The 21,058-nt window shown below is 41.2% G+C and overlaps 2 protein-coding genes across 2 annotated transcripts in view; both read right to left on the bottom strand.

Moving 5' to 3' along the window:
• Window positions 1-572: 572 nt before the first annotated feature.
• The window catches only part of LPCAT2 (lysophosphatidylcholine acyltransferase 2), a 30,519-nt gene continuing 10,033 nt past the window's right edge, over window positions 573-21,058 (bottom strand). Inside the window, exons 5-14 of the mRNA XM_054169967.1 lie at window positions 18,892-18,952; window positions 18,104-18,162; window positions 17,036-17,070; window positions 15,007-15,061; window positions 12,124-12,206; window positions 11,524-11,649; window positions 10,151-10,304; window positions 2,498-2,596; window positions 1,129-1,270; window positions 573-867 (exon numbers count right to left, since the gene is read on the bottom strand). Of these exons, the coding sequence (XP_054025942.1) occupies window positions 620-867; window positions 1,129-1,270; window positions 2,498-2,596; window positions 10,151-10,304; window positions 11,524-11,649; window positions 12,124-12,206; window positions 15,007-15,061; window positions 17,036-17,070; window positions 18,104-18,162; window positions 18,892-18,952 (1,062 nt within the window). The 3' untranslated portion in view covers window positions 573-619. The remainder of the gene's footprint in view (window positions 868-1,128; window positions 1,271-2,497; window positions 2,597-10,150; window positions 10,305-11,523; window positions 11,650-12,123; window positions 12,207-15,006; window positions 15,062-17,035; window positions 17,071-18,103; window positions 18,163-18,891; window positions 18,953-21,058) is intronic.
• On the bottom strand, window positions 7,906-8,702 carry CAPNS2 (calpain small subunit 2). Its single transcript, XM_009899132.2, has one exon. It carries the CDS (start codon window positions 8,685-8,687, stop codon window positions 7,941-7,943), a length of 747 nt encoding a protein of 248 aa, XP_009897434.1. The 5' UTR covers window positions 8,688-8,702; the 3' UTR covers window positions 7,906-7,940.

Genomic DNA, 21,058 nt, shown 5'->3' with positions numbered 1-21,058 from the left:
CCATCTCTAACTAGCCTCTAAGCCTAAAGCTGTTGCTGTTAACATCAGTGAATCAGGACATCTTGTTCAGAAGCTTAGGCTTTATAGTGCATAAGTAGTTAAGGGAAATCTAGGGACAGCTAAAAGCAAACATCAGCTTCAGCTTTCAGCTTCTTGTAACTCATTTGTGTCTCAGAAACTTGAGAAAGGCTGCCCTAGGGATACTGCAAACAAAAACACTCTGGCATCACTCTTTTCCCTTTAGACACATTGGGAATACAGAGGAATTGAGCAGCTCCAAAAATTCCATTTGGTTTTACACAAGTAGACTCCTCAATCTCCACTCTGAGAGGTCACTGCAGTGCTGGAACCTCTTACCCCTCTTAGCACACCTGTTACTTCTGTGGAAGTGTGAAGCCGGAAGATAGTGAACAACATTCCCAGTACTGTGATACTGACACCCAAGAGTTAGAGTGTTTTTTCCCTTACACCCGAACAGGAATAAATCCTCCTGATAGGATTTAAAAAAAAATAATTGTAACTTCCACCTCTATTTTATATCAATTGTGCTTATTAATAACGGGGGGGGGGGGAGGGGGGAGGAATCCTGTAGGATTCAAGAGCTGAATTCTTTAACTCTTCAGTCATCCTTTTTGTCAGAGGTACTTGAGTTGTCCTCTTCACTGCCTTCCGAACAGACTTTGTTTCTTGCGAGCGGTGTTGTTTCTGAGGCTGCGATTGTACTCCTCCTACCTGGACTGTGTTTGACTTCAGGTGACTCTGTGCCATCCTCCTCCAACATATCTGACTGGTATCTCTGTAGCTCTAGGTATGTAGTAAATAACTTGGCATATTCTGGATGCTTGAGTGCAAAGTTCTTGAATTCATCTGAAAAATACGAAACACAGATACTATAGTGCAGCAACAGAATCAAAGAACATTTCATTTTAACTGAAGATAATCTCCAGTTACTTTTCTCTGAAGCATCTCAGACACATCACCAAAATACCAAGGTCTGTGCTTCAACTGTGTTCTCCAGAAACACAGAGTATTAGAACCACCAGATAATTTCAGGGAGAAAAAAAGGCAGGAAACTCACTGTCAAAGTGACTCTCAGAGTGTTCTTTGTAACAGAAGGATGTAACTTACCATAGGACAGCTTCCCAGTCTCATCTGCATCTATTTCTTTAAAGAGCATAGAAACATCAAGCTCAGGCACCCCTAGAGCTGACTGAATGATAGAAGCAAACTCTTCTTCTGTTATAGTGCCATCCTCATCCATGTCAAAGAGCTAGAAAAGACATTACAGGTAGAAGTACTTCAGCAGCAGTTCACCTGCGAACCTTCCGTGCACATTATCCACCAGTGTTAGGTTTCTAGCATTCAAGAGGTGATCTGCAATCAGTGTTTGGGCTTTGAAGAATCACAGAAAGGCTTAGGTTGGAAGGGACCTTATGAAATCATCTAGTCTGACCCCCCTGCCATGGGTGGGGACACCTCTCAGCTAGACTTGGCTGCACAAGGCCTCGTCCTAAATTTTGGTACAAGTGATTTGTCACCCACTAAAGAATTACTGGAATTAACAAGGAATTTGGATGACTAGAATGCAGGCCATAGATACACCTTGATCATCCTGTCCTTTCCAGTGCAGTGACAGCATCTGCTCTGAGTCAACCCCTTGAGATGTACACTGCATGGTTGGCTGTAATTCTGAGCTACCTGTGTGGTGGGTTGACAAACGTTCAAAAAGTACATTCAGTGGCACAAAACCACACAGCAAAAGGAAAACAACAATTGCATTTCAGACTGAAACAAACTTTTACCAGGTGAACAGGTAATTTCCTGTGGAAACTGGAAATTAAAACAAATTGCTAATGTTATAATCAGAGCAACTCTTAAGATACTGAAGAGTGGTTCATAAACACAGATTAGTGGCTAGAATAACTGGATTGATACCAAAGATCACCCGAGCATTTTCCTATTTAGGACTCACTACCTGGGCATCCTTGGTCACATATTGCCTGCTTGTTCCTGAGATCTGAAAGGAGCTCCTGTTCCCTTGAATGTACTAGTAGGACACCCTAATAAAAGCCAATATAAGATCTTAGATGTAGCCAGTCCTGAATAGCCCTTCTTGATTTCTGACCCCCCTCCTCCTATTGAGTGCTTGACCTACAAGGGGATATTGCTCCATCTATTGTCTACTTATGACATTGAAGAATCACTGCAGGAAAAACCTCAGGCAAAAAACCTGCAAGTGCTGCTGAATCTTTTTTGGAGTTAGCCTGCCAGGTTACATATTCATTAGTGCCTTCACATGGCTTTGGAAACCATTATCTATGAAGCTGATGCCTGCAATTTTCCCCCTCCCCTTCACTTTCTAAATGTCAATTGGTTTAAGAGTCTATTTCACATTTGCATAACAGATTGAAGCTATAAACTTATGATTTGAAAGCTAACAGATTTACAGTCACTCTTCGTTTGTCAGGTTTTTAGATTTACACTAAATTGAACTTACCTTAAATGCCATCTGAATAGTCTCTTCTGTGTTGGCTGGGTTACAAAGAATAGACAATCCAATGACATACTCCCTGAAGTCAATGGTGCCATCTCCGTTCTGTTACCAAAAGCACGTGGCAGGAGTTAGTGTTGCAAATCACTTCAAAAGCTGTTGTATAAACCAACTACACAATGTGCACTGAGAGAGTTTCCAGTACTGGAAGTATTCCTTCTTGGAAAACAGAGAACCAGCTCATTTCATGCCTGTAATACTAGGACTGAAGTAGCAATGTAAGTATTTTCAATAGCTGGAGATTTGGTATCAATTCCTACCCTATAAACACCCAACCAAAAAAGACTTAAAACAGCTTACAAGGTTTTCTGTAGCACGTGACCTCTGACAAGCTTCTAACAAGAACTGGAATACAAGTGTTTAAGGTAACCATGACAGTTTATGTAGCACTGGCATTTGCTGAAGTTCAGGGACCAAGGCAACATCTTAGAATAATCAGGCCATCAGTGGGACTGTTGCCTTGAGTTAATTCTTCCCAAGAACTTTCAGCAATAAAAATATATGCCAGCAAAAGTACAGCCTGATGATGCAGTAAATCCACATGGTCTGTATCTTTAGCCTGCCTTTGAAGCAAATGTGTTGCCCTACATGCTGTTTTGAAGCCAGTATACTGCCCTACCTTTTAAGCTGTAAGTGCAATGAATTCATTGTAGCAGCCTCTCTGATAATTTCAGTTCTGAAGGAACATTTCCATCTGTGTTAACTACAAAGCTGCACCAACAAAATACGTGCAGCTCGCTTTGATGGGATTGGTGATTAATTCTATGTAAGCTATGTTATGTATTTGTAGATATGGAAAAGGGCAGATGCCTGCTGAAATACATGCTTCAGTCAACAGTGTTCCTGTGGCCACACTGAAAGTTTCTTGAGAGCTTTGGGAAACATTCTATTTGAGGAAAGGTCATATAATAAACATTAGGTGATAGGACATGGTAGTTAATGAAAGCATAGTAGGGATGATTAGTAGCTTCTGTTTTGGAACACTCAAATAAGGGCATTCATCACAAACATGTTAAAAGCAAACAGAAGTGGAAAGATTTTTAAGAAGTGGACTCTCTAGATCACAGAATCATTTAGGTTGGAAAAGACCCTCAGGACCACCAAGTCCAACCGATAACCCTACTCTACAAAGTTCATCTCTAAACTGTATCCCCAAGCGCCACATCCAAACGACCTTTAAACACATCCAGGGTTGGTGACTCAACCACCTCCCTGGGCAGCACATTCCAATGCCTGACCACTCTTGCTGTGAAAATTTTTTTCCTATTGTCCAGTTGTAGCTTGAGGCCATTCCCTCTTGTTCTATCACCAATTACCTGTGAGAAGAGACCAGCACCAGCCTCTCCACAGCATCCTTTCAGGTAGTTGTAGAGAGCAATAAGTTCTTGCCTCGGCCTCCTCTTTTCCAAACTAAACAGCTCAAGCTCCCTCAGTTCTCCAGGCCCTTCACCAGCTTCGTTGCCCTCCTCTGCACTCACTCCAGCACCTCAACATCTCTCCTATATTGAGGTGCCCAAAACAGTACTCAGGGTGTGGCCTCACCAGAGCTCACAAGGGGACAATCACCTCCCTATTCCTGCTGGACACAGCATTTCTGATCTGAGAGCTGCACAAAACTTATTCAGCCATGTGAGAGAGGGATGGTCTTCTGGGTAAATCTGGAGTGAGCAACCAGATCTAGATGCTGTTTCTGGCTCTCCTACCAACTTCTGCCTACTTGAGCACACCAGCTGTAAGTTTTCTGTTCTTGGTCTTCTGCTGGGGAATAGTGGGATATAGAGCTTGCAACAGGAGTATGCTAAAGCTGCTCTACAGAGCGCTCTGAAAATCTTGGGCTCCATGAAAATGAGATTTCTCTTACTGAATTTAGGTTTTAATATTACAGTTTCACAGTACATTAGAGCTTGGAAAGGACCTCCAGAGATCATTGGGTCCAAGCCTCCTGCCAAGGCAGGATCACCTAGGGTAGTCTGCACAGGAATGGGTCCAGATGGGTTTTGAATGTGTCCAGAGGAGACTCCACAGCCTTTCTGGGCAGCCTGTTCCATTTCTCCATCAGCCTCACGGAGTAACTAAGTAATGTGTAATAGCATGGTCAGTACTAACTTTCTTTACTAAGCTATAGATTTGACAGGATTTAAACCTGCTAGGATAAAAGGGGTTTTAGGCTTCAAATCCACTTCAGGACTATCTGCACAGATAACTGATTTTCTTCACGTTGATGTTCTTAACCAATCTCTTTTGAAGACACACAACCTTTGAACACCTTGTATTTTGAAAAACTGTGAATTTTAGGGAAACTCTTCAGCTAGCATAAGTCTTCAAGTTACTTTCACATGCATTAAAGGACTGTAACTTACCAGTTTTTCATTATTAGAAAAGGACAAGGTACTCTCATAAATGCTGTTGTCTTTACAAATCTCATCTCTGCTCTGACTGTGCTGCAGAGATTCACTTTAAATATTTTGGCTACATCATAATTCTCATAACAGAGATAAAAGTATCATCATAAACCTAAACTTTGAACAGCTGAAGCAGGAGTGCAGATAATAGTTGTTCAGAGTTCCATGGAATATTATTTTTGGACAGCTGCACAGACTGCTCTTAGCAATCTTAGGATTGTTTGATATGATTAGTGTATTTTTTTAAAGTTTATTTTTAAAGCTGAGAACCTCTATCACAGGGAAAGAACTGGAAAATAAACTTTAAAACAGTCTCATTAAAAACAACTTCTGAAAGAAATTAACACAGCTGTGGCTGCACATAGTATAATGCCAAGTGCCAATAAGGATCATGGCACATAGTATAATGCCAAGTGCCAATAAGGATCATGGCACATAGTATAATGCCAAGTGCCAATAAGGATCATGGCACATAGTATAATGCCAAGTGCCAATAAGGATCATGGCACATAGCATAATGCCAAGTGCCAATAAGGATCATGGCACATAGTATAATGCCAAGTGCCAATAAGGATCATGGCACTTTCATCAAATGTGCAAAAACCTAGTACACAAAACAGTGCAATCTGAAACACAACTCCAGCCATTTGAGTAGGAAGATGTACTTGCAAGATCATGTTGTGACTGGCTCTACTAAACCCTGGGATGCTGGATAACTTCCAAATGCTCTGGCATTTTGGTTAAGGGGAAACAATGGTGGTGGTGCCTGGAAAAAGAGATGGGAGTTAAACTCCAAATGCAGGAAGACCTTCAGTGCCTGTGTAGCACAACTGCAAAGAAGCACTTGCAATAGTCTTTCTAGTACAATATCAACAGCTAGGTACTTTCATTCATAAAATAATCTAAACCTCAACAACCCTTGTTTTCTTTATGGAAACTAGTTTTCTGCTACTGTTTTCCCTGTAGTTTCCCTCCTGTTGCTATGGTAACCAAGGTTTTGGTGTTGGTTTGGTTTTTATTTAATAGAGTAAATCTTACACTTCGGGCAACAAGTTTCCAGTGCCATAAGCAGTCCCCTGTTTAGAATTGCACAAAGACTGCAAAACAGGTGCAGTCAATAAAGTTTCAAAGACTACTGCCCCAAAAGTGCTTTTCTCACTACACAAAGTAAGGGGAAGCCCCAAGTGTGTGCACCAGTCATTCCTGTTCAGCTGAAGTAAACCCTGAATCACTGTAGGGCCACTGCAGCGAAGCTACGACTGGGCCATCTGGGGAGGACCTGCAGATGCACCCCCTGCGTTAATAGCCAGGCTCATCATGTACGAGGCTATTGCTGTAACTCCAAATGTTCCACCACCTGTTGATACTTGCAAGTTCTAACATGTCAGAAAGGGAAATTCTGAAACAAACATGGTAGGATGGTGCTCACCTGGAGGTGTCACACTGTCCCTTGTGCTCAGTTTTATGTTAAGCTGAGAGCAAAGGTCACTGTGGATGGGTAACTGTGCATTTCCAGTGAAGGACTGGGAGGAGTGTGAATGCCATTAGGAAGGAACTGACCTCTTCCATCACAGTTTGAGCCAACACAAATATTTTTACTGATTCTGTGACCCATCTTGGTATTAAATAAAGTACAAAAGGAAAAAAAGCGTGGGCTGTGAGGTTTTTTTCCCTCAGCTGCAAGTAAAAGGCTTCTGCAGGTATACCAGGGAGGAGATTTCATCAGTTTGGAAAATACTGTTTGCCAAATGCTAACTGCAAGATTTAGAAATCAAAGTGAGGGAACTTTAGAAATAAACCCAACCCAGAGTACACTATTAGCATTCAGATGCCCTGTAGGTCTTGTGTGGTATTTCTCAATTAGTCACTGATGTCTCCCTTGGGAGGGGCACCTGAACTCTTAACATCTGGAGACAGCCTGTAGTGGAAGATTTCCCTCCTCAACTCATCCTCTCACATTCCAGGCAGCTAGCACACACCCTAGCCAATTTTTGTCTAAAGTAGCAGAGCCCTGATGAGAAATCCACCTTGCTATGTTGCGGTGCAAGAGCAGTTTTCATCAACTGTATGTAATCCTTCATGCAAAGAAATGTTTCTTTGACAGTTAGTTACTCCTTGCCCTTTTACTCAAAAGTTGACACCTTAGAATGGCCTAAGTTCCCACTAGCTTTGAGCATGATCTTGCACCCTGATAAAATTTACCTGGGATAGCCAGAGGTTGATTTTTGGCTGGCTGGCTGCTATGTGACAGCATTACTACAGCAGGCATCTCTAAATATAAATGTAGTATTTTAAGTTGCTGTCATTATAGCTACAGTAAAGCTAGAAGGAAAGACTACTTAAAAACTACTTAATAGAATTGTACGAAGGAGGAAAAGGTTGTAGAAGTAGCCTTATATAAGTCTACCTGGCCAGCAGGTAGACCTGACAATACTACTCAGGTTTTGCTTCAGCAGACAAGCATGAAAAAGCAGAAGCAGTGAGGAAATGAAATAGGGTTATGTAAATTGATTGTTCATTTCAGTTATTGCAACTCTCATGTTTTTCCCCTTGTTAGAAATAACTGCACGACTCTCTTTACTAGCAACTGCCTTCAGGCAAAGGGAGTTTTATTCCTGCTTAGCAAGTGCTGACAAATCTGAACAGTAACATCAACACCAAACTTAGGAGTTTTTTTATATCCTAGTTATACTCAGGTATTAGTCACTTTACATGAAGAAATAACTAAGCTTTGAACCTGCAACACATTCCCTCACTTCAGGGTCTAGAGATAGTTTTCTATGGCACATGCAGCTGTCCAGCTGACAGAAACCCTTCACAAAACAGATGAATGCATGCACAAGAAGAATCACCACACTTTTAAGCTGGGCTATCTACTGCTAGCTACGTTTGCCCTAGAATAAGGAAAAGACTGCAGTTCTGTAGTACAGGATTGTTATCTTCTACGTATATCCTCCAGATGAAGCTTATTCTTCTCTGCTGTGCCTTCATGAATACATGGTCAGCTGCAGCCAGTCTTCCATGGTCATTTTGATCTGTCCACTTCCATCTCGATCCAGGGACTTGAAAGCCCGGAACATGCTGTCCAGTCGTACCAGGCAGCTGATGAAGCTGTTGAAATCCATGCTCCCGTCTTCATCGGTGTATCTGCGCACAATTACCTGGCAGAGCTGCTCGTTCAGATGGAACCCTGCAGCCTTCAAGGCGCTCGGCAGCTGAGCTCTCCCAACAGTGCCTGACTGATGGGCATCGTACTGCTTGTATACACACTGCCACTTCTTGATGTTGTTCCACAGGTACTTGAACTCTTCAAAGCCCAGCTTGCCACTTGTATCACTGTCCATGACAGCTACCATGCTACGGCATGTGTCTAAGCTGAAGCCATCTGTCTTCAAGTCTTGATGTTTGGAAATGACTTTGTTAAGAATGTCCCTGAGCTCTGCGGCAGACACTTCCATATCATCTCCAGCCAGCTGAGCAAAACAGCGACGAAACTGTTTGATTTCTTCACTCTCATAAGCTTCCACATTTGTGAAACGGTTGCGAGGAGGTGGAGGTGGCTCTGGATTATACTGAGCTGCTGCTTCACTTATCAGATTGACAAGACCTCCAACAAGTCCTCCAATATTACCTCCACGTCCACCTCCTGTTAGGAGACCTCCAAGGCCACGTGCAAGGTTTGCTCCACGACTACTACCAGTTGCTCCACTCAGCAAAGCTTTAGCGAGGAACATGGTGAAGGCTTGTGAAGGGAGCTCCAGCACTTCTGTAACTCAGGGGAGCTGTGTTGTGTCTGAGCTGGGTGTGGGCAAAACGCAGTTGTTCTGCCTGCTCAGACTTTACCTGTCTGTGCATGTCTGCAGCTGCCCTGCCAGAGTTCTCAGGTGTCAGTAGTTTCTGTCAGTTGTAAACATGCCTCTTTCTTTTTCTCTTCTCTTCTCTGTGTAGTTGGCTTTGTGATTTGAGGAATCCCCAACAATAATGAGGCTGAAAGCCACAGAGCAGAAGCCTCAGAATACTTGTGCTCCTAACAGAATCAATGTGAAAACAGCTCTGTCACATCAGTGTGACTGTTCCTCAGAGATAAACACAGCAAAAGCTTTCCAGAGCCTTGCCTGTTCTTGCACTCCTTTATGCTTTCAACTTTTTAGTGAACTGAGCATTACATTGCTAATTCTGGTCACTGGCACTGTTGTGCCAGATAAGGAAAAGTGAAAGGAATCTTGATTGCCTTAATTATTCTAGTTGCCATATGTACTGTGCTTCAAGACTCATACTAGATGTTCATAGGAGCTAATACCCCAAGGTGGAGAGGCAAGAATGAAGAAAGGATGAGTACCTAGCTCTGCTGGAGCTTCCTTGCAGACAGCAATTAAGGAAATTCACTTGAGTCTTCTCTATTTTAGAGCCTGTAAAATCCTTTTATCTGGAAAAATCCTGAAACAGCTTTAATCAGCATTATACAGTGCAGTGTACTCCCAAGGACAGGTGTACTGGCTAAAGCTAACTTGGTCAGGAAGAATGATGCTGAGATAGGAGAGCTCCTGTGATAAGAAACAAAAAACCTTTGCAGTACAACATGCTGCTTGTAATATAGCACATACTGGTGCCTAGAAGTAAGATGAACTCTATGCTATGCTGTCATCACTGATGCTTCTGGTATAGTCAGAGGGGCACATCCATACAGAAATTTTTCTCATCTTCAGAGGGAAGCAGGAAATAGGAGAGATCACCATTGACTATGGGGGAAAGCCTAACTGATGAGATTAACACACAGCCTCCTTTATGGCTGGAGGTAGGCAAGAGGAGTCAATGTCTAATAGCACCCTTCACAAACACAGCAGGAACATACACAGTAGTCAGCGTCAGTCTGCCTTAAATTACCTGCTTACAACTTCATCAGTTAATTAAGCTGTCAAGATGTACACAAGCTCATAATGTGGTGTAGGCAGAAAGAAATACTCAGCAAATGCCAGCATGAAGATTATCATCTGGTGGTAGTGCAGCAGCTTGGCCCAAGGAATGGCTGTCATCTCACAAGCTACAAACTGACCAGACTTTGTCTATAGGAACTATCTTGCCTGCAGGAGTTACTAACCAAGAAGCATTTACTAAGCTGGACATAACAAATTAAAAATCCTCTTGGGATGTGATTTTTAACAAAACCTTGTCAAGAAGTGATTTAGCAACTACTCACCCTGTCAAAGAGCAGAAACAGCTCTTTAAGGACATCGGAAATAGGCAGCTTCAAGTACTCTGCAAACTCCTCAATTCCGATTCTCCCCCCTTTGGAGGCACTTGCAATAGCAGCAAAGGTATCCAGCTGCTCTCTGACATGGTTCCATTTTAGGCTATGTGAACAAGAGAGGGAGGAGGTATTTGTAAACAGCAGATCTGGACAGATGGAATTTCAGTAGGAGTTACTGCAGTGTTCAGACAAAAAAATAGCCAAACAGAGCATGTGTGTACAGCATTAGAAATGCTGCACTCTCAACCTGATATTTTATATGAAATCAGCAATTAATGACAGTTTTTAATATTAAAAGCAGGCAGTACTATGCTTGGATAGATCAGATTTCCTTAGAGTCACTTCCCAAACCTAGAATCATCTGTGCAGTTACTAGGCTAGTCTAGCAGAGAGTTTTCCATTACCATAAATTTAGGTGCAGCACTATTTTGCTGCATCGTGCTCCAGGGTATTTCCTAAACAGAAGGGAATAGATCTCAGCGCCGTTAGCTGACTCTCCACCCAAACACTAGTATTGCTGCAGCCTGAGAACTGTCTGCTCTCTCTGCAACATATGCCACTGCACCTCAGTAAGAATAACTAGGATTCCCAGGTGTGGGATAACTGCCTAGCTTAATATGGGACGGGAAGGCAAGTTGATTTAGTAGTTTTGGGACCAAGGTCATTTGCAATCAGCAGGTGTTTGTGTTCGATGAAGCCCTGTGAAGCTGTCCCACCAAAGAGCTGAAGGAGGGAGTCTTATGAAGATAAGATGGCCTTGTTTTGGCTCAGACTGATGAAGCAAGGTTAAAATAACGTAAATACCCAACTTCAAAGAAATTTTGAATGCCAGGGTGCCTGAGTGAGGCCCTTTGACTAATTAACCACAATTTTAGTATTAAAGTTAACACCCAGAGCCAAAGTGAGTAGATGCTAAACATCTATTCCTGTTACTCTTCACCCAAATCATGCTAAACATCACCTAGAAGGCACTGTCAATATATGCTGAACTTCTGCTGCATCTCTATTATATGTCCAAGCTATTGCAAAAGTTTTGAGTCTCTGACTTTGTGTCAGATGCTACCCAGGATTCATTAACCAGAGATTAATCATCTTGCATTTTTCTTCTTGTAACACTGCCCCCCAGAATTACTTGGGATTAGTTCAAACTGGGCTTCTCCTCATCTCTGATTTCCATGTCGTTTATGTATGTAATTGGATCCATAAATACACTGTGTTATGCATGGCCAAGTCAATTGCCAGGTCATTTATCCTTTTGTAGATGGCCATGAACACCTGCAGAGCTGCAGTAATTACAGCAGCCAACAGTTACACTTTCTTACTTGAGCTTCTTGCTAATTTTGGTGAACTCCACCAGCCCAGCTTCCATGGGTAAAGTCAGCTGTCCAGCTGTAATCATCAGTCTGCAGTCTTCAAAAGTGTGATCAGTGACTGGCACATTCAAAGCACTGAAACAAAATTAAGAAAAAAGAAAAATCAAGGTCTTACATGAAAATGGCTTTTAGCTGAGTGTCTGCTTTCTGTGGGAACCTCTCTGGTGGGAAGTTACGATGCGGTACCAATTTAAACAATCTCTAGTGTCTAGACGGGATGTGTTTTAAAAGAAAGCCTTGCCTCTTTCAGCTGTGATAATTTTAGTATCACTGCAGTCCTTTTTACTCAAGAAGAGCTGGGGAAGATGAAATAATAAAGGACCCTTCTGTATCATTTTGTGAAGCTACATTATGGCAGTGTCATAATGTTTATTCCAATTTTCCTTGAATTGAACAGGCTACATTCCCTGCTTTATGCTCTCTGACACCTCTTAGTTAAAATCTAGGACAATTCCTATATGTAGTATGTGGGATTTGACTAAATTGTACTTTATGGATAGGATATAAAAGAAAGGTTCTCAGAGATTTTACTCATAACTGAGTACAGACCTTGCCATGTTTTGTCGGACTCTGTTGGCAAAAAGAATGGGATCATTCTTTTCTTCTTCAGTAGGAACATGTACAGGCATGAACTGAAAGACAGGAGTTTTCTAATCAATTCAAGAGTTATCCCTTTAACAAGAAATTGTCCATGTTGCTAAGATTGTTTTGGAATAGGAGAAAAAAACAACCCACAGCCATGCAATGAAGGAACTGGACACTAGAGGTCTCAACTGCCTTGGAAACCACTCTGGGTCTTCTGCCCTGGCCACATAAATGACATTTAGTCCCAAACTACCTGTTTAAGATTGAAAGAAGCTATTTCAATATGAAAAACCAACCTCCCAAAGCAGGAAAGTATAATAAATGTATACTTAGTTAGAAAGTTAAATGCTACACTGGCAAGAAAGTGAGTCTGTACACCCCTTTATAAGCAATGTTATATACCAGACTAGTGTGAGTACACTACTACTGCAGTCCCATCTCCTACCTGGTAATTGCATCTGTCAGCATGTGACTGAGAAGCTTCCTGTGAGCTTTTCCTCCATGAAAAAAACATTAAGGACTCTTAGTTCAGAATTGTGTGTACAGCACTAATCAGATACTTTGGAACTCCAAGCAGAGAGTAAAAATCCCCAACAAAACAAATCTCCCTCCTCACCCCTCTTCCCAAACCTAGAAAACACTCCAGATACCTAAGCGCCAATACATTCACTGCTGAGGATTTATTCCAGAGAAGAAGCTGAAGTAGCATTACACTAAAGATACACCATTGATGAATTATCTAATATGGCATGGATCAGCATCTGTGTGTGGAGGGGCATTTTGTTCTTATGACTTTGGCCTACAAGGTTCATTTTCAACTCTCTTTGATGCCTTTTCTTAGTTATGGTTATAATTTATATGAGTTCTGATACTCTCCACCCTGCAATCCTGCCTTTAAACTCTAGAATACAGTCATTCCAGAGGAAGTGTTGCTTACAGTTCATTGGAAGACAGCTCTAAGTTATGTGTCAATATGCTTCTTTAGTTCTACTGGAGTTGCTGGCAATGCACCAGTACAGAAGTATCTGTCCCATTAAATGCAGTCCCTCCCAAACAGCCTTTAGATGTTTGTTTGTAAAGAATGCTGCCTTTTCATGATTAAAACCAGGAAGTTTATGGAATCAGTTATCTGTCAAATAGCCAGAACATTTTTCTGTTTATGGCTAAAAGCTTTCTCCCCTGCAAGGACAGCAAAGGTCCAGCTGTGCACAGGAAGGTTTGAGATTTCATTTCTTCTGTAAGCAGTTGCCAGTTCTGTTCAGGGTCTGACATCTGGCCCTGTCAGAAATCACTTAGATAAAGGAAGCACAGGCACACTGTATAGACACAGAGAACTGTGTCATCACCAGGTGAGATGAAGTCATAACTGATAAGTTTATCTGTGCAGACATGAGTCTTGGTCTTGAAAGTGGTCATTATATCTGAGGTCCTGCTCAGACAGTAACCTAAATTTGTGAGGTTAAATATGCTTCCATCCCCTTAAAAAAGCCACCTACAATTAGGAATAAAACCAGTTTGCCAAAACCCACAGTTGGGGTGATGAATTTAGCTCCCTGGCATCCTGAAGTGGTATGCATGCTCTCTAACACACCCAGCTCTTACCTGCTGGAGTATAGCTTCCCTGTCGGATTGCAGTCCTGTAAGTAATTGCTCATGCTCAGTAAGTAGAGGCAGCTTAGGACTGATGGGAGTGGAGACCTATTTTCTTACTGTATGGGACAGCAACAGAAATGTCCACTCCTAAAAGGAGATGTTCGATCCCCTCCTTCCCCAAGGAAATTTCCCTCTTCTATTTTTAGGAATGCTATGAAAAAGGTTCTGCTTAGGGGACACACACAGTGCTACAAAAGATGCAGAATTTTCTCTGTTTCATCTTTTGGAGCACGAAACTCATTTTCTGACAGGCTAGTTTGAGTTCTGGTCTGAAGCAGAGGAAAAGGGGGGCTACATTAACTATTTCTGGTTCCCATGTATTTAAATGACATGGATACTGTACAAAATAATTGAATTTAGTTCTTTAGTGCACCACCTATAAATGTCTACTGCATGAACTAGACAGTAAGCAAGGTGCTCCCTTAAAATGAATTTCATTGTTTCACAACAAGACCATACTGCTGACTGTTGTTAGAAGCAACTCTACTTGTACTCAGAAAACTTGGCACAACTTTGCAAAAGCTGTGTGGATTGCTCCCATTTTTCAGGTCCCTAAACCAAATGACACTGACAATCCTTTGTGGTCTGGTAAAGAATGTAAACTGCAACACTTGAAAAAACCAATCTCACCACAGTTATCTGGCTCCTCACTGCTATGTTTTGAATGTTGATATTAAGAGGCAGCAGTTAAAATACTGCTACTATGAAGTGTGGATGTTCTAGTTGTCATTCATCTGTCTTTGTGGTGTGCAGCTGATTTTGATGATCCAGGGAACCAGTGCAGTATGTGAAGCTCGGTACAAGTACTAGTCCTTAAGTAAGCTCTTAGTTGCAGAAACCTCCCAGTTCAGTCTGGGAAGATGGTGAGGAAGACAAGGGTATTTTGAAGTGAGCAGGAAAAGAAGAGGCCGAGAAGTTACCTTCAAAAGAACATATTATAATTCTTAGTTCTGCTGTCTGTAAATGCATGTGGTGCTCATTAACAACGATTTTACAGTGCTGTAAAAATAAAGGCATTTCTGACAGCTTTCTTTTAGAAACTCAGCAGATTAGGTGCTACATAGATATGGACAACAAATTAAATATATTACCATGATTCTAGGTTTGTTGTTCAGTAACAGTGACTAATAATATGGTTTATATTAAAGTATACACTCCCTGTTTGCTGAGTACAAAAATGTTTCTAATTCTTACCTCAACTTCTACTCTTGTGAAGAGCTGACAGAGTGTCATTACACACAGCTCTTTTCTGCAAGCAAAGAGGAACAAAAAGACATTTTACATACTTAAACCCAAAGTATTTGTACATCAGTAGGTGTTACTTTTCAAAAACATGGACAAAAACACAGCCAATACTGGGTGAGGGTTTCAAATATGTTTAAGACCTTCAGTGCTTTTAGAAAAAGTTATGAATTTTAGTATCCACAGGTAGGGGGAGGAAGAAACTGCAAAAGAAGATGAAGATAATTACTTCCACTTCTGACTTGTCTTTTTCACTGTGATTTTTAAAGAGCAATGTGCATTTGCTCTTTATATCAAGTAAATTATAATAGAAAACCTTCAAGTAATCTCTGTTCTGTTCTTGGTTTGGATAAAATTGAAAAGAAAAGGAAAAGGCAGAACAGTGAAAGGGAACCTTTCTACTTTCTGTAGGGATCCACTCTTAATGCTTGATTTTTCTACCAGGTAACATTAGGTATTGCTCCCAGTAAGGCACAAAAGTAAGAAAGAAGTAGTACGTGAAAGCAGGGATTGTGTCAGGAAGTTTCTGAGGAGGAGGCTGGTAATGCCCCATCCTGGCCACAATACCCAGCATTTTGTGAGCTGCAGGTTTGCATGGAGGATGTTCTTCTGCTTCCAGTTACTTTGGTTAGGAATCTCTAGATTCTACCACATCCATCCTTCGTACTCGTGCAGGTTTTGAGCCTTCATCTTCCAGCTACCAGACTTAGAATGCTTTTCCATTTTCAGTGAACGGGCAGCTGCCTGCCCTCCACAGGAGTAACTGATTTACTGTCTTTCTTTCCCTATGCCTACACCATCACTCATAACTGAAGACACAGCTCCTTTTCAGTCTTGCAGTATAAATCCTTCACAGGAGAAATCTGTAGTGTGCAACTGAAATTGCAATATTCATTACTCTCAGTATGCTGGTAACTGTAACAGCACTAAGAGCAAAAACCTCTTGGGCAAGTGGGATGGGCATTTAAAGATTTGATAATATCCATTCTATAAGTGTGCAGGTGCTAGGATTAACTAATGATAGCTTAAAAGTGCTCATGATCTGTTCCACTACTTGAGATATATTTCAGAATTAATTGCCTGCAAACCTGTAGCTGTTGGGTGAATCAGTACTGCTGTACTGTCCTTACTGCTGTGCTGTCCTTACACACCCTACGAGTGCCATGGGAAAAGAAAGGATTTTCATTTTACAAATCCACATTTTAATGAATGTTCAGAGGGTGAAAACTATTTTCTAGCCATACTGTCAGTGCAGCTGTAAAGGTTTTTTAATACTTTGGTATTTTGGCAGATTAGAAAGCCACCTGCAGTGAGGAATAAACACAAATCTGTTGCATAACTGGTTTATCAAAATCACTGTTGTTACTTTAAGGCCAGATACTCTATATATGGGTGCTTCACTGGGGTCTCAAAGCAATTGCTTCCACTGAGTTGGGCAAAAGTAAACAACTGAAGGAGAATCCCAGATGTTTGAATGGGAAAAGACAGGAAAAATTAATCCTTGTTTTGCCTGTTTTCTTTATTTACTCTCACATGACTTCAAATGAAAAGGAGGAAGAATGAATAACCAGAGGGGATTTAAAAAATCTTTTTTTCCTTGTCTGAAGTTTCCTACTGTGTAGGAGGAACTTTCCTACCATGTCCATGGTTTCCTGCTATGTAGGAAACTGTAAATGTCCCTGGATTTGGATTGTTTCCCAAAGAAAAAGAATTTAAAATCTTTCTTCTGCTGCAGTTTAAAATGCAAAGCATTGGAGAAAATGAAAACAGTGTTAGTAATGCTTCCCCATTTGCCATCCCTCTCATTAGCCATTCAGATATGAAATCTACTGCATGACAGCATTATCCTCAAGTATTCCCCTCTATAAAAGCAGATGTAGAAGAACGCGTGTCTTGGCTTAGCTCAATCTGTTTGGCAGATTCTTTAGCAACCAGGGGAGAAATGTCTGTATGTAATATTCAGTAGGATTAAGAAACTTACAGTGAATAGCCCTGCCATGTCCAGGTCACAGTATCCTAAGGAAAAAACAACAACACAGAAATGTATGACAGAACCAGATGAAAGTTAAAGGACAGGTAAGTTACAATATAAAACATGCACAAGCTTAGTAAAAGCAGATGATATTTTCATAGTCCTGTGTAGGTAATCTACCATCCTTTTTGGTTTTCTTTGCTTTCCCCTGCCACTCCTTGCTCTATGTTTATTAGTTCTTATATACAAGTTTGACAAGGTATACTGCAGATCTTAAATCTTGTTAGTGAGATGCAATACTAGTCCCCTTTAGTAGTTCACTGTAGTTTTGACATTGATCTGTAAAAGGATTTTACAAGGGAATCTTTGTAAATAACAACAACAATCAGTTGGGTTACATCTTAAAAACCACTAGGAATGAGAAGTTTGGTCTTGTCTGGATTTGCTGGATAATTAGATGGTTAAAAAAAACCCAAAAAGTTATCAAGTTGCTGGACTCCTGTCCCAGCATTACATACCTGTCAGTGAAACAGAGCCACATCTCTGTACCCCAATACTTGGCAGACTGTGTAAACATTTACATGAGAAAACAAGGGAGAGATGGACAGAAAGACCCATCTGCAAAGATGCCCTCCCAAGCTGCCTAATGGGAAGATGTTGGCAGTACTACATGGCTCATCTTTGCTTTTGTTCAGAAACTTTGCAAACCCCTTTACAGTAAGAGTATTCTGACCTTAAACAAAAAATTATGACTAATAGGGAAGTTCTGTGAATTTTAGACTTCAAAGTACAGACACTGTGGCTTTGCAGGAAGTTTCTGACTTCCGCTGCAATACTTTCCTGTGCTCTCTCTTACTTAATTATAGTTAACAAGCCCAGCAGTAGGTTTTCACAGTCATAACAGCAACTGGGTGACACTTGGGAAGCCGGGCTGCTTCAGAGAGCTAGCTGTCCAGTGCTAAAGCTTAGGACAACAGATTCCTCAGTGGCAATTCAAAACCTTTATTGTGGGTAGTGTTTAAGTCAGGATTTTTATTTCTGTATTAGCAGCCAGTGACAGAAGAATGCTCTGCTTACCAGCTTGTTGGGGTAGCGGAGCAGCACAGGCTGCACAGGGACTCGTGGAACAAAGGCACCTGCAACCATACATTAGATTTGATTGTTAAGACTAATACAACAGTTGGGAGTGCTAAGTATTGCTGTAAGACATGGTTTGTGGAAAGAGAAATATCTAAGAAGCTGAAAAGAATGGGAAGTATTCCTCTTGTTGCAGTCTCTATGATTTGGTTTTTGGGTGTTTTGGGGGGGGGGCAATAGTTCACCCCCCTTTTATTGTTAAATCAGTAAAGCAACTAGCAAAATGTCAGGACAGTGCAGCACAATGTGATGCTACCAAGTACCTTTCTGTGTTAAAAATAATCTATTGGCCTGCCTAGATAAGTACTAAGAGCTTTCATAAATTGGTTGTTAAGTCTTGCATGACAAAATGTACAGCCATCTAAGATGGCATGACTGTAAACTGAGCTAAAAGAACATCATCAGAAGCATGTATTTTGGCAGTTCAACTCATAATAATCACAGTCAAGGTAAATTGGGTAAACAAATAAGATTAAGACTGTGCCTGGAAAAAACTTCAACCAACTAACCATATTCATCATAACTAGTTTGCATCCTACAAAATACCCAGAATCAGAACAGTAAACTGTCTAGTATAAAATCATGGGTTTAGTGGCACTGAAAACTTAATGACATAAGACATTACTACAGAGCTGCTGTGTTCCTGCAGAAGTATAGGCCTTACTAGAACCACCACACGAATCTTTCACACATTATTTTCCAACAACAATGCAAAAAAAATCTCTCACCTTGTTTAAAGGTGATCAGGCAAGACCGGTTTGTGCAGGTGCCTTCTGGGAAAATCAGTATCTTGGATTTAAAGAGAAAGAAATATGTACATATACACACAGAGATTTCATGAGAATATTGTACTTCAGCATCAGCTGCACACAGGCTGACTTTTTATGCAAGCTCTGTGACATGGTGCACTGCATCATCACTGTTTCAAAAGGCAATGAACAAAAAGGGAAGGATGCTTACAGTAATACTAACCTGATCCATCTTGATTCGGAAACCTGTGCTTTGCGAGAGTAGAATTCTGGAGAATGCCCTTTATCAGTTCAGAAATATGGCTTTAAGTATTTCACTTGAAATATTTAGTGTTGGTAATGATATGGGAATTATTTCTCTACTGGCAGCTCCTTACTGAACTGCTGGGTGTATAGACATCAAGAGTCTGGGTTGACATGAACTTGTGTGTTTGCAGGTATAGCATGAGTGAGATGCTGGCTGTGATAAGATCATAGCTTGCGGGGTAGCAGCAAAAGGTGGAGACAGAATGTGCAACTGAGATGCAGAGCTCTGAAGGTGTTACACAGCACTGCACAGCCTCTGAACCTGAATGACTCAGACACAAACACCCAGAAGGGTTCTGAACTAGTGTCTGAAATATACTGGGTTAGATGCACTGTGAGCTGCAGTGTGACACACTGAATCCAGCCCTTGATGGAATATAGGAAAGCTTTGTGTTTCTCATATCACTGTAGGATTGATGAATGAGTGTTTAAAAGTTAGGCTGACATTGCTTACCTTAGGATAAGATGGTTTCAGAAAGAGGAGTTGATGAAGTTATGCTAATGCAATCTATCTTAGGGTAAGAGTACACCAAGATAACTAGTTCCAAGGAACCTTACCAGGAATGAAAGGCTGAAGATTCCCAAAACACCAGACCTGAGTTCTTGAGAATTAACATTGTTTGGTAAAGTAAGCAAAGTCCCCCAAACTGGTGCCCTGATGTTGAACTTACTTCATTATAATATCATCATAAAATGAAGAATCACACCTCCTAGCTGGACAAGCCCCCTACCCAAATAGGCCCCTTATCCTCTGAGCATGTGCAGTGAATTCAAGGGTAGCTGTATCTTTAAGATGAGGCAAGAAAGGAAGTAACCAACAGCCAGTTAACAGATGTTGACATGAGGCATAGCTAATAAATGTTACTATGTAAATATCTGCCACAAATTTCAACTGGTATGCCATTTTTGTGGAATTCTCACCTAGCCTCTGTTCTGCATAGAACTAGAATAAAACAAACAGCTCAGCTCTATGTGTGGCACAGAGTAAGTAATCCTTCCCTCCTTCCCCCCTTCCCCTTTGTTTTGGTACAGGGTTGAGAGAAGCACTGATCAGAACCTCATGGTATTAATAAGCATGAGTGCTGCCCAGCCTGCTGTGTTTTGGTCTGAGGAGGAAGGAACAGAGAACCCAGCTACTCTTTCTTTTCTGTTGTGCTAAAAGAATGCAGCCCAGGCACTCTGGGGAGGATATGACAGATGTCACTTTGTGGTCAAGTTTCTCAAAAAAAACCCCAACCCCAGAGTAGGAAGAAGGTGTGACCAGGGTGCAGGACTAGGTATCACCCAGTGACACCATCATCTGTACTGATGACTCACTTTGGGAGATTCCCAGATTACTTGACTCATGGACTGTTGATGCTGTAACACATACCTAGTTTTCATCCCAAGGGCAGTATTGGTATCGAGCCAATTCCCCTTTCCTCCCTATGCTTTCTTCCGCAGAGATTAGGTCTACCAGGACTTTGCTGGAATCACTTTATTCATAACAGTTGAGCACATTATAAGCATCAGTGTAGTTTGTAAGCACAGTACTCAAAACCACCCCAAACCCTTCTTGGCTTTGACACAGGCGTATTTGAAATCTTCCCTTCCTAGCTTTGATGTGGACATGTTTAAAATCTTCCATATAACTGACTGACAAAAATAATGCAGGCTCTAAAAATATAACCTCTTAGAAAAAAGCATTTAAAAGTCAATTGAAGTAGCCTAAACACTATAACTAAAAGGCTTTTTATAAGGTGCTTGCTAAGTAAAAAGGATGCATGAAATGTCTAAATAATGCCAAGTCTGAAAAAGTGGCAAGTGTTGGTCTCCCTGCTTGCATGTTCTCTGTTTCTAG

This window comes from Dryobates pubescens, chromosome 19 (assembly GCF_014839835.1).
Source record: "Dryobates pubescens isolate bDryPub1 chromosome 19, bDryPub1.pri, whole genome shotgun sequence".
NCBI lineage: Eukaryota > Metazoa > Chordata > Aves > Piciformes > Picidae > Dryobates > Dryobates pubescens.
This window is presented reverse-complemented; position numbering and strand designations above follow the sequence as displayed.